The sequence below is a fragment of the Microcebus murinus genome, chromosome 9 (assembly GCF_040939455.1).
Source record: "Microcebus murinus isolate Inina chromosome 9, M.murinus_Inina_mat1.0, whole genome shotgun sequence".
Classification (NCBI taxonomy): Eukaryota; Metazoa; Chordata; class Mammalia; order Primates; family Cheirogaleidae; genus Microcebus; species Microcebus murinus.
Genome location: NC_134112.1, coordinates 81,434,271 through 81,447,884, shown reverse-complemented (window position 1 = coordinate 81,447,884; position 13,614 = coordinate 81,434,271). Strand labels below are relative to the sequence as shown.

The window sequence follows — 13,614 nt, the reverse complement described above, 5'->3', positions numbered from 1 at the left end:
AGGCTGAGGATTCCTATATAGAATCAGAAAGTCTGGGTAAAGGGCAGGATCCCAAACAGATACAAAAGCTACCATCTGTGCCCACATCTAATTGACATAAACACAGATCAGAGGAACATCTAGCTGATCTCTACAAAAATGAGACAGACAAAAACAAAAGAGAACTGGATTTTAACCCTAGTTCTGTCATCAACTACATGATATGGGGCGAGTCTCATGCTGTGGGTCATAGTTTCTCATCTATAAAAAGAGGTTCTTCAGCTCTAATATTTGACAATTTTAAGATTGTCACATAAGGTACCATTTCTACTCCACATTGTAGATAAGGGTAGATTTCCTACAATGTTGTATATATAAATTTATAATCCTATTAAAATATTTTAAATCCCATTTTCTAACTTCTTTAAGCATTTAGGGGTATTTCCTTCCAGTATAAGATATATGAATATTTAAAATTCTCAATCTCAGTTCTGTCACGTACTGTGTGATCTTAGGCAAGTTAACTTCTCTGCCTCAGTGTGGTATAAACAATATATTGGTCTTTGCCCCTGGTGCCTGGTACAGAGCTCCTGAAATCCTTAAAATTTCCTGAGTGATAAGAGTATCTGTTACTATATATTGGTAATGAACCCTTGTCAACCATATCAGAATTTATGCTAATGAGGTGACTTATGGTGGGAAAGACCAAAGTCTTGATTTGAGGGCTTAACTGTCAGTAGCACCCCTATCTCCAGGGAGGGGAGGAGAACTAGAGATTGAATTTAGTCACATGGCCAATGGTTTAATCATGCTTAAGTAATGAAATCCCATATGAAAACCCAGAAACAACTAAGCTCAGGCAGCTTTTGAGTTGGTGAACAAACAGATGTGCTAGGAGAGTGGTGACCCAGAAGGGTATGGAAGCTCTGTACCACCTCAGCCCCATACTTTGTCCTATGCATCTCTTCCATTTGGGTCTTCCTGAGTTGTATCCTTTATAATAAAACTGCAATCATAAGTACATGCTTTCCTGAGTTCTATGAGTCATTCCAGCACATTATGGAACCTGAAGAGAGGGTCATGATAACCCTTTAATTTGTAGTTGGCCAGGTGGAAGTGTGTTTGGCCAGGACCCCACCTGTGGCTGAGGTCTATCAAAAGTGGGGGCCGCCTTGTAAGACTGAGCTCTTAACTTGTGGGGTCTGTGTTCACTCTGGATAGTAAGTGTCAGAATTAAATTGAATTGTAGGACATCCAAGGAGTTGTTGGAAAATGATGTGCTCAGTTTTTTCATCTGTAAAATGAGGATAGTAATAGGACTTATTTCACAGGGTCATTGTAAGGCCTGAATGAGTTAATACAGGAAAGGCACTTAGCACACTACCCAGCACTTGGCAGCACTATGTGGGTGGTTACCCTACTTAGAATTTTAATATTAAAGATATTCTTCTCATATTATTATGACTATCACTTTAAATGGCTGAATAAGTGGATATTTATTGGTTTACTTAACCAGTTCCCTATTTTTGAACATTTAAGTTGTTTTTAATTTTTCTTTATTATATGATTGAAACTATAATACACTTATAATTTTTTTATATTTCGGATCTTTCCTAAAGATAAATTTTAATAAAGGGAATTAATGAATCAAATCTTATGAATATTTTTATGGTTCTTTGTATGGCTCATGATGATTTGCTTCCCAAAAACATTATATCAATTTATATTGCCAGCAAGGCAAATCATCTTAAAATCCACTATAACAAAAATTTTCAAACTTTTGGATTACAGGGACCAGTAGGGAAAAAAGAAGGTGGAGGGTGGGGAATGACATAAGGTTGTTGCTGTTTTATAGGGACTTTATGTAGGGACTTTAAAAAGTCTTTTTAAAAATACATATATTTCAAAAAAGAAAGAATAGTTTAATACTCCAAAAATGAAGGACAAAATCTCAGAATAAAGGATAATCATTAAAAACAATGTTTTTCAAACTCTTTAGAAAAATTATACATTTTATATCATGTCCCAACACACCCCCCCCCACAAACTGGAACAAAAATTTAACAAAAAATACCCAAAATACCCTATACATGATGCACGACAGTTTCTATTATTTCTTTAAAAAACATTGGTCCCAATTCACAAGTTGTCCCCTATAATTTGAAAAACACTGTTTTAAATTATATATATCCTTTAATATATTGAATTAAATTTTAGAAAAATTCACTTCATGAGGTAACACAAGATCAGAAGAATAGGCTCCACTGTACTCGCCATCAAATTGGTACTGACTGATTAACACAATGGTGCTCACATGTTAGTAATAGTCTCCAGGGATAGGGGTGGGGTGGGAGGATAAACTCACAACTATAGGACACGGTGTGGTGCATGGAGGGGAGGGGGAGAAGGGCAGGCTTCTAACCCCTGCTAGGGAGAGGCAATGACATAAAATGTAACCAAAATGTTTGTACCCTCACAATATCCTGAAATAAAAAAACAAAAAAATTTTTTAAAAATTAAAAAAAGAAAAATTCACTTCAATGACTTGAATTTTCTACATCTCACCACAGACCAGTTAAAACCTTGTCAAAGACCTTGAGAAAGAACAACCAGGAGATCTGGCTAAAAGAGGCCTGAGGTGAATCCTTTTGTTAGGTTAAAGATCTTTTAATTAAGCAAACAGTTATTCTCTAGCTTCCTTTTTAGGTTGAGATGTTCATATACTAAGCCATTGGGAGTAGGTAGGTCAATAGCGCCCCTATAAATGCAGTGATATAGGAGGAGGCTCTCTTGACTTGTGCTAACAGTAATTCTCTTCTAGTAATTCTCTAGAAGCCCCAGAGAAGGAAAAAAATCCACCTCCTCTAAGGACTGTCTTCCATAGGAAAGCAAAGAGAGGGAGGGAAGGAAAAGCAGATCTGGCACTTGGGTCTGTGGTGATTGGGGAGGTACTGACAGGTAAAAGCAGCTTTCCTGCTGCAGTAGGAGGAGGAGGAAAGCTAATCTTTCCAGCCAGCCTTTTGGCAGGCAACGAGCCCAGATAGAGAGGATCACTGCAGTTGTTCATTTCCAGGCATGAAGAGTGCAGCTGCAGACAATCAGCAGGTAAAACTGTGGTGCAGGTGGAAAGCTCCCAGTCTCTGGACACTGAGGTCACTGGCAAAAGTACTGTATTATCAGAGCCTTTTTTGTGAAGGCAGACTTCATAGGTGGAGAACAGACTGCAACTTCAGAAGGGAGATAGAAGCAGAGACTGCTTTATTTCCCCCATAGAACATTTTATTCTGAAATTATTTATTTACTCAAAATTTGTCTGTCTCCCCAACCCTACTGGAATGATAGCTCCACAAAGGCAAAGACTTTATCTTGTTCACTGATATAATCCTAGCACCTAAAACAGTGCTTGGCATATAGAAAGACTGCAATAAATAATTGTTGAATTAATGAACGACTCATCCCCCAAAAAAACGTTTGAGCAAGAACAATGTCTCTGCGGGGGAAGAAGGCACAGGGTGCCCTAGAAGACCAGATTAGTATTGAGGTAGGGAGGGAGACCACGTGGTGGGTATGATCTAGCAAGGCAGGAAGGCTGAGCTCTGCCTCTGCAAGGTGGTGACTTTGGGCCAGTCTTTTCACCTTTTTCTATCTTTAAAAAACATAGATGGATTCCTACTCTGCCTATGTCAAAATAGAAAGCATACAAGAGATCAGTTTGGAGACTGAAATGCTATTTAAATGGTAAACCAATCTGGGACGCCAAAGACTTGGCTTCTAGCACTGCCACTTGATGACGACGATGATGATGACAGTAATACAGTACTAAGAGCTACTAGGTACTGACCAATTACATACCGTGTGCCTGCATTGTGCTATACATATATTCAATTATCTCATTTTGACTTTATCACAACCTTCCGAGGTAGGCAGTGTTAACCCCATTTTACAGATGAAGAAGCTGGAGTTCAGAGAGGTTCAGTAATTTGCCAGAAGTCACACAGATAGTAAATGGGAGGGCTGGGATTCAAAACCTGGGCTGAATGACTCCAAAGTTTGGTGCTCTTGGCCACTCACTATTGCCAGATCCCTGATCTTGGGCAAGTTACTTCTGTCTCTTTTAGGTCCGTAAAATGGAAGGGCTATACCAGATTATCTCTTACAGGCCTTTCCACATCTGACATTTTGCGGTCTATTCTGATTCCCGCTCAGATCCAGCCAATGGAAACTGCCTGGATGAGGGTGTTGGGGAAGTGATAATAATTCAGTCCTTTCGTCTTCTTCTTTAGGATTTCTTTTTTCAGAAAAGGACGAAGACGTGGAAACACGCATACCCCTATCTGTATCCTGGGACAGACCCCTCCAAATAGTCACTCTTGTCTTGCCCCAGCCTGAACCCCGTCTCATTTAACGCTTTGTTGGGGGGGCCGGTGCCGCGGAAGGCGCTCCCTAAAGGGCCTAACACTTACAGGAGGAAGAGGATGGAAGGGGAAGGGCACAAGTCCGGGCCAATCTGGACCAGCCCAGGGGCCGGGGCAGGCAGTCGGGAGCGGGAGGGCGGCTGCCCCACTCGCCGACCCTCGCCTCCCGCAGCTGAGCTCCGGCCTCCCGGCCCTCAGGCCAGCCGCTTAACCTCCCCTCGCCTGTTCCCTCAGTAAAGTGGGATCTGAATTCCTGCTTCAAGGGGCCGCAGCGATTAAGTAAGACAAATATTTGGAATGCATCTAGCACTCTCTGTAGCTTGCTCCATCTTCGCGCCCCAGGGAAAGGCCGAGGGCTAGAAAGCTCCCGACCCGCGACAGGTGACGTGCGGAGAACAGTCGGGGCTGCAGAGCTCAGAGTCCAGTCGCGGCGGACCCTGCAGGCGCCCGCTCCGAGGGACCGCCTGGGGCGCGCGGGGGTCTCGGGGCCGAGGCCGAATCACCTCAGCCGCCGCTTCCTGCCCGCGGGTGTCTCCAGCCCCAACCGAAGCTCCCCGGAGTCCTCACCTCCGACTCCCGCCGCTGGCTTCGGAACGCTTCTCGGCCCTTGGCGGCCGCCTGCTTCCCTTTGCTGCCACCGTTGCCGTTGCCGTTGCCATTGCCGTTGCCGTTGGCGGGCGGGACCCCTGCCCCGGGCACCGCCGGGTCTTCCATGCAGCGGGCAGCGGCTCCCCTCAGGGCTCAGCGCGCTCTGCCTGGGGCGACCCCTCCGCCGCGCGCCCGAAGCGCGGGCCCGCCCCTCCGCCGCTATTGGCTCTGATCGATCTCCGCAGCCCCGCCTCACGACGCGATTGGCTGCTCGACCAGCCGGAGCGGGACTCGAAGAGGTGGGGGCTAGTTCAAGGGATTTTAGAGAAATCTTTCTTTTTCGTCCTGCGGCATTACTGGTAGCCCGAAACTCCTAGACTGGCTCCCGGCTCCACCTGCCGAATGCTGGGCCTTGAACTCAAGCGGGCTATTTCTGCTTCTCGCTCGCTCTCTCAGCACTCACCCCTGCCCCAATAGCGACCTTTACCAGGAGCTCTAGTCCCCGCTCCGGCTCCTGCGGTCTAGGTGTCCACATTCCCACGGACGCGGACCCCCAAATCCCGGCTCACGTCCCACATCCCACTTAGACGCAGGGGAGGGATGGCACCGCCAGGTGACCAGGACACCGCAGGAAGCGGGGGACTCATACTTTCCGTAAGCCAAGATTTCTGAAGGGAACGTGTCTCGCCCGGAGTGAGAGCTTGGCTGGGAGACGGGGTTGAGGGGTGGGATGAGGGCGTTTTTATTTCACTGAAATTGCTGATGCCGCCCAGGACTGCTTCTGGTCATCTGTCCTTCTCTGCTGTAGTAGGCACCTTCCTCGTGGGGTGAGGTGGGGAACAAATGTTGAATGAGGATCAAGTCCCCACCCTGACTGGCTTCCCCATCCTTTCCTTCCTTCTTCTCTCCTTTCTGAGATACTTCCTAAAGGCTCAGTGTTCCCCGGGGCTAAGAGGCTGTTTGTTTGGTCTGCTCTCTCTTGAATTTACCTAAAAATCAGCTTGCAGTAAATATTTAAATAGTCTAGCTTGTTAATAGAAGCCCCAAACTAGTAAGCTGAAGGGAATGGGTATTGCACTAGGCATTGCACTAGGCACTTTCCTGATATCATAACTCTCTTTGACAGGTTATTTTCACTAATCCAATATTACTGATGAGGAAACCAAGACTCACAGATTAATCCTTGCAATTTCTAAGGTATCATACTCTGTCTCAGGGCCTCGCATATGCTGTTCTCCGAGGAATCATTCTTCTGTTCTCTTGGTTGACTTTTTCTTTCTTAAATATTCTAGTTAGTTATCACCTCCTCCTCCTCCAGAAAGCCTTCCTTTTGACCTTCCTCAACCGATTCAGGCTATGTTGGTGTCAAGCCAACTCTGCCTGGATCCAAAATCCTAACATTTTATTTTATTTTTTTGAGACAGAGTCTCACTCTGTTGCCCAGGCTAGAGTGCCGTGGCATCAGCCTAGCTCACAGCAACCTCAAACTCCTGGGCTCAAGCAATCCTCCTGCCTCAGCCTTCAGAGTAGCTGGGACTACAGGCATGCACCACCATGCCCCGCTAATTTTTTCTATATATTTTTAGTTGGCCAATTAATTTCTTTCTATTTTTTTAGTAGAGACGGGGTCTTGCTTTTGCTCAGGTTGGTTTCAAACTCCCTCCTAACCTTGAGTGATCTGCCCGCCTCAGCCTCCCAGAGTGCTAGGATTAGAGGCATGAGCCACTGTGCCAGGCCCTAACATTTTACACTATATATCCAAAACAATTACTCCCCCTTCCCATATCTTAGGGACAACTCTGTCCCTTTCTTACTATATCTCTCCCTCACTCTTCCCTCTGCTAGTTAGTAGGTGACAGAACAAGGCAGGCTTGAGGGCACTCCTTGGAGCTTTCTGGGTTCCTTTCTCTCCCTGGGCCGCAACATCTCCTTACTGTACCCACCCATCTTCCCTTTCCTCTCCCATTCCCACTCCTAACCCGACATGGATATAGGCTCCTTCAGAGTAGGACCAAGTTTCATTCATTTTTGTATGTCCCATTTATGTATAACACAGAGTTTCACAGTCTCTGTACTATTGATATTTGTGGCTGAAAAATTACTTATGGGGAGGGGGGCTGTCCTGTATATTGTAGGATGTTTAGCAGAATTCCTTGGTCTCCGCCAGGCGCAGTGGCTGACATCTGTAATCCTAGCACTCTGGGAGGCTGAGGCGGGTGGATTATTTAAGCTCAGGAGTTCGAAACCAGGAGTTCGAAACCAGCCTGAGCAAGAGTGAGACCCCCATCTCTACTAAAAATAGAAAGAAATTACTTGGACAGCTAAAAATATATAGAAAAAAAATTAGCTGGGCATGGTGGTGTATGCCTGTAGTCCTAGCTACTCCGGAGGCTGAGGCAGAAGGATTGCTTGAGCCCAGGAGTTTGAGGTTGCTGTGAGGTAGGCTGATGCCATGGCACTCACTCTAGTCTGGGCAACAAAGTGAGACTCTGTCTCAAAAAAAAAAAAGAATTCCTTGGTCTCTCCCCACTATTTGCCAGTAGTACCCCAGATACTGTAAAATGTCCCCTGGGGGGCAAAATCTTCAGTTCAGATTCACTGGTTTACAGACTGAATTGATACAAATTTCCAAGAAAGTCCCTGGCTCAAGGCCTAACCTATTTGATTTTGGAATTTTTTTCAGTGTATAATTTGTTAAACTCTCAAAAATTTACACCCTGTTTTAAAATTCACAACCAACGCCTAGCTCATCCCTGCTTCTGTGTCGTAAACCTGCCACAGCACAGCCCATTGGAGTTTCTTAATAAAAAGAATTCATTATTCTACCTTTCTTCTTCCTAATACTTCCTCTAAGCAGGCAGATCCCTAGGATTGACAAGCCCAGAACTTCATATTCTTTTGTAAGCCTAGTTAATCAGCAGGATCCCAACAGTGGTGGCAGATAAAAGTGGCCAGTGTTGAGGCTTTGATCCTTTCCCTACCTATCCCTAGGGTAAAGAGCAGAGACTGATCCTCAATTAGGAGTAAGATCTCTGGCCTCCATCTAAAGCCAATTGCTGAGCCTAGAGCTCCATCTGGCTTTACTTTCAGAAAAGAAATTTGAAAAACTGGTGCTCTGGAGACCAAAAAATCATAAGGAGAGACCTAAATCCATGATCTTTTCCACACTCCAGTGAAATGGAAGACTGTAAAGATCAGACATCTGATCATTACGGGCCCAGATATTCAGAACTTGTCACAAGGAGGAAGATAATCTGGAAACAACAGGAAGAAGTAACAAGAAACTGCAGAGTGACTGAAAACTTTGAAACTATAGGCCATGACATTGGCACACGCTCAATTTCTTTTAGCTTATTTGTCAGCAAAGGAGTGATAGTCATCAATACCACTGACCACAGAGGCATCCATCAGGCACTCATACCTGGGAGCTAGTCAAGGCTGGTCTATAAGTCTTTCCATCCTGCAGAGATGGCTCCAGTCCTGTTATTTCTAAAGTTATTAAAAAACCTACATTACCAATTTCTCTTGTCTCAGAACTCAGGTTTTCTTCAAAACTCAGGCAGAAGGCTGTAGGTATAAATATGTATAAGATTCAAACATACCATTTTCCCCATATAAACATTCTACTTTAACCCACAGAGGTCATATATTTGATTAAATAGATGGCATCTGGCACTGAGAAAGCTTAAAAATAAGATGCAAGAAGCGTTAAAGTACCTGCTTTTTGAGCCTATCAGGCAACTAGGATAATATAGTAGAAAAACAATAGAACACCCTTCTGTCCCCATAAAGGGCATGTGTGGGTGTAGTGATGCAATGGAGGCTGTAGGGCCCGAATGAGACAAAGAATTGATGTTTATGCAGTCAGCAGTGTGTGCCGGGCTTTGTAAGCAGCATGTTTTATATATCAGGTCATTAAATCCTTACCCTCACCCAAAAGATAAACATTACCCACTTCACAGGCAAAGAAACTGAGGCTCTGAGTGGTTATATAATTCAGCCAAGTTATACAACTGGTAAATGGCAGAGCTGGGATTCAAACCCAAGTTAGCCTGATTCAAAATCCAAGCTCTTTCCACAATACTGTGAGGTGGAGAAATTTGCACAGCGGTGGGCAGCCTGGGCTTACCCATGAATCTGAAATTAAGACCCAGGCACCTGAGGTTCTATCTTTTACAAAAGAGAAGTCAAGCCCTACTGTAGGGAATAAACTCACAGGCTTCATTGCTAGCTGCTGCATTCTCCCCCTTAACTGAAATGGCATCAGCTTTGAGCATTACCAACTGCCCAGACTATTCTAGCCCTGTGACCCATAGTCTAAATAAATAGAAGTCAAAGTGGTAGAAGATGGTGCTAGAGAAGGAAAACATCTTGCAACAGGATGCGGAACTAGTTTGTCAACTAAAGAAGGTGGCTATCATTAGGCCGGGTGCGGTGGCCTGTGGCCTGTAATCCTAGCACTCTGGGAGGCCGAGGCGGGTGGATCGCTCAAGGTCAGGAGTTCGAGACCAGCCTGAGCAAGAGTGACACCCCATCTCTACTAAAAGTAGAAAGAAATTAATTGACCAACTAAAAATGTATAGAAAAAATTAGCCAAGCATGGTGGCGCATGCCTGTAGTCCCAGCTACTAGGGAGGCTGAGGCAGGAGTTTGAGGTTGCTGTGAGGTAGGCTGACGCCATGGCACTCTAGGCCAGGCAACAGAGTGAGACTGTCACATACAAAAAAAGAAGGTGTCTATCAGGAAGATACCCAAAGATGGCTACCTTACTGGTAGATGGGAAACAAGAAGCAGCTGGATTCATCCTCTGATTACTGATTTAGTCAGGCAACATGATTCAGAGACAAAGCTCTGCCTAATTCATTTCTTTCTTCCTTTTGGCCGAATACATTCAGATCCTGGGTGTCAGGGACCTTTGGTCCAACTGTGGGGATGCTGACTTCTTGAGCTCTGCAGCTAAAGGCAGCACACAGAGGGCTCAGGGGATCTAGAACCACGCTTTAGCTTCTCTGCCTTAAGCCTACAGTTCTCAGCTCTCTGGGGTGGGTATGAGAAGGCAGGTTCCTTACACAAATAGCCAAGGTGTATGGGGGCAGGGCAGGGGAGCAGGGAGACAAGGTATTTATTAGCAAGGATAAGGGCATTCAAATATGTCTATTATTAACTGCTTCTGCTTTCCACATCCTTGTCCTACAGCAGGCTCTCTAGGCTGTTGCCTGGAGAACTCTTTCATCTCTCAATTCCTGGTTCACAGAAGCAAGGAATCCTCTTAAGACAAGCATCCATTTTAAGAATATTTTATTTGTCTTTTGAGATTACATAGTCATTATTGCTGATCTAATACAATCACTTAGACATAGATTTCCAAGAGCTTCTTAGAAATGATGATCCTTAGAGGTTTTATTCCTTTCAGTAAGATGACAGAACTAGATGATTACTGATATATATATGTATATATAGTTTAGAACTTATCCACATATAATTTGCTGGTGTTTCCTATTTTCCTTCCGTAATTTTCCTTTATTAAAAAAGCTTAATGCAATAATTTTGCATTTTGATTCCTTTTTTCTTTTAAACCATGACAAAGTTAATTTTGAGAAAACCACAGGAGCAGTAATTTCAGATCTGTTTAGAGAAAAGCCAAGCAGCAAAAAAGCTTTGCAGGAGTGTGTGGCCGTGGGAGCCGTGCTCATATGGGAAGGGCAGAGGGAAGGTAGACTAGATACAATTTTTTTTAATGAGGAAAAGAAAACTATTTCCATTAAGAAGGCAAAAAAGAAAGACCTTGAAAACTAGCACAAATTCATTGTAGAGAAAATGGTATGTATCCTCACAGGCAAGGGCCACATACAAAGAGATAATTAGCCTTCTTTCCCATGCTTCCAGAGAGCTAGGATGCATCTAAGGTGAGAGGCTTCAGGAAAGAAGACACATTTGCTCTGATTCCAAAGGTAGAGGGAATAATGACCAGACTTCCAACACTATAACAGAACCCAAATATTCGGGAAACCTGGCCTCCTTCTTCTTAATGGTTGATGACACTGGGTTCCCAGAGAGTGAGGAAGAGAGGTCACCTGAAATGCAGGGGCAAATACCTTACCATGAGCAGCAGCACTGGCAACCTAACTTAGAAGCCCAGTGTGCTCCTGTTTTATTTGGAATGGGTCTCTTCACTATGGCAAGGCAGAGTGTACTCTATAAATACCAGCACACAATAAGCTCCATAGAGAGCAAGGCTTTGCTGAGAATCAGCAGGTTATGATTTTTGGTGTAGGAACATAATAGGCTAGAGTCCATATATCTGCCGAATGGAATCTGCTCTGGATGTAAGATGAGGTACAAGGATCTGAATCTTTTACTAAAGGGATCCAATTAATACAAAAATCAGAACTGGGTAGGCAAAAGGAAGAACTGAGTGTCTTAATGGGATTTTTAGCATTTATAATCTTCTTTATCAAGAAGAATATAGCCATGTATGTAGCACTTCTCCATACTTGGTGAGACATACGGCCTCTGAAGAACTGGGCTGAGTAGGCTGAGCCTGTATATTATTTAATGAGGCAAACAGCCGTTTACCCAAGTTCCACCTCCCTACCACCAAACTAAGGTCACTTCCAGATAAGCTCTGAGGGCATATGTTAAGAGTAGGGGAAGTTGGAGGGAGTAAAGGTAGGGGAAGAGAATCAGAATGGGAAAGTTACAGTGATCACAGATGATATGGTATTTCCTTGAGTCACCTTGGTCTTGATACTTTGAGGCAGACCAGTATAGGAAAGAAATGGGAAACAGTGTTAAATAGGGTCAGTAGAGGGAAAAGGGACTTGTTTTATTCAGTATTCCTAGAGTCACTCCAGACTCTAACTCTTAGAACTAATCTGCTCCCAATGGAACCCCTGAGACCAGTATGTCAGTATACAAAAAAATCCAATTCTTAGGTGGTACATAAAATTTCATGCAGCTCACATCACTAATTTTTTGTAATGTTGGAGTTACTCAAGAAACTATTCTGTATTCTGTGAAATATAGAATCCTTAAATAGAAGAGGTCAAATCATAAAAGATAAGCCATCAAAGTAGGACCACAGATCAGATTGCAGATCTCAGCTTCATCAATGGAAATAGCCAAAGGGATGAATTTCTGATGAGATTCAAACTAGTCAAACTAGCTTTGATCATCTGGATACAGTTTACAGTGTCATCTCTGTATCCCTTGGCCAGTCAAGCTACAAAGGCGTTTCTGGGAAACAAATACATACATTGTTTCTTTAGGGTGTCATGCTATGGGCCTGAAAGACCTGTCCCATTTCTAAAAAAAAAAAAAAAAAAAAAGCCTTAAACCCCTAAATCCCTGGGAAAATATGTCTTTCCCTACTCACTTTCAGAAATAGTTTTAGGCAATGGCAGGAACTTTCAGGAAGTACTGTTTTACCACTAGCCCTCCTTTCTGAGACAGCACCAATCAGGAAGGGGATTCCTAGGAAACTATCCAGTTAAATGCCAAGGAAGTAAAACTATGGGTACCAGTGGATATGGTCCCTACTTCCTAAGCAGAGGTTAGCTGGGTTAGAAAGACAACAAAATAAGTGTCTGACAAACACCATAGCTGTGGAGGAAATAATGGAGGCACATCCCTCTTGGAACCAGAAAGCATTAAAATGGACATAAATATTCAAGAAGAAAGGAATGCTGGGTAAGGAAGGAGACCCCCAATAGGCACAGCACAGCTGAGTTCCTGGTGTAGCTTGCCAAAGCCATAAATAACACTCCTTCCTTACTAGCCTTTGTATAAAGGCGGCAGTGATAGTGATGGTCAAGGCTGTGTTAATTCAGAGGCTGCCAAAGGCATCACCTGGGGAAGGGCCATAGCTGAGAAAGGCAGCTACTGATAATTTATTCCGAAAAACCCCAAGGAACAAGGAGTCTGGAATCCCTGGACTAACTTCTGAGCCTGAACAAGAGAAAAATGGCTACTGCTGAGGATATAGAGTCCATGGGGAATGATGCGAATGATGCACTGGGCGCAGTTACCCCATGTCTTCCCTTCCTCAGCCTGTTCTCTGTGACTCTCATGGCCCCTAGGGCAGTAACCACACTCTGGGCCAAAGCTACAGGCACAGGATTCTAGATTTTAATAAATAAATAACCTAACACATAAGGTGAGCACGGCGGGCAGCTCTGATTGGAGAAGCAGCTTGCTGAATTCTTTCTTGTATAGTAGTGGAGAAAAGGCTTGGAGTTCTATTCCTTAAAACTTCTGGCTTGAGTTACAGGAACTTAATATCTGGAAGGAAAAAGAAAGATGAGACAGTGATGTTATCAGCTAGTGGGGATGCTGGGACATGAACGTGCCTAAAGGTGAAATGGGTAGGCAGGAACTTTTCTAGGGTATATGGTAAGGGTAGATAATTGTGTCCCCTTTTCATATCAGTGAAAAAAGCCAGTATTTGTTCATAAAGAGATAAAAATCATAGCAAGATAAAATGGAGAAAGGCATATTCAGGAAGGGGAACACTATTCAAGGCCTCAAAGAGTCCTTTGGAAGTGGCAGTGGGGGAGTGGGTTTATTTTATTTTTTTGAGTTCTTATAAATGTATGTGGTCAGGATACAAAGTCCAATTTCAGGGCAGGAAGTG

General features: G+C 43.8%; 2 protein-coding genes across 7 annotated transcripts in view; both read right to left on the bottom strand.

Annotated features, from left to right (window-relative positions):
* STRIP2 (striatin interacting protein 2) overlaps positions 1-5,231 on the bottom strand; it is a 57,880-nt gene extending 52,649 nt beyond the window's left edge. The window contains exon 1 of the mRNA XM_012789197.3: positions 4,962-5,231. Coding sequence (XP_012644651.1) covers positions 4,962-5,108 — 147 coding nt within the window. The 5' untranslated portion in view covers positions 5,109-5,231. The remainder of the gene's footprint in view (positions 1-4,961) is intronic.
* Positions 5,232-10,263: 5,032 nt separating this feature from the next.
* The window catches only part of AHCYL2 (adenosylhomocysteinase like 2), a 179,170-nt gene continuing 175,819 nt past the window's right edge, over positions 10,264-13,614 (bottom strand). For all 6 annotated transcript variants that reach the window (XM_012789190.3, XM_012789191.3, XM_012789192.3 and 3 more), the window contains exon 17: positions 10,264-13,262. In XM_012789190.3, the coding sequence (XP_012644644.1) occupies positions 13,256-13,262 (7 nt within the window). In that variant the 3' untranslated portion in view covers positions 10,264-13,255. The remainder of the gene's footprint in view (positions 13,263-13,614) is intronic.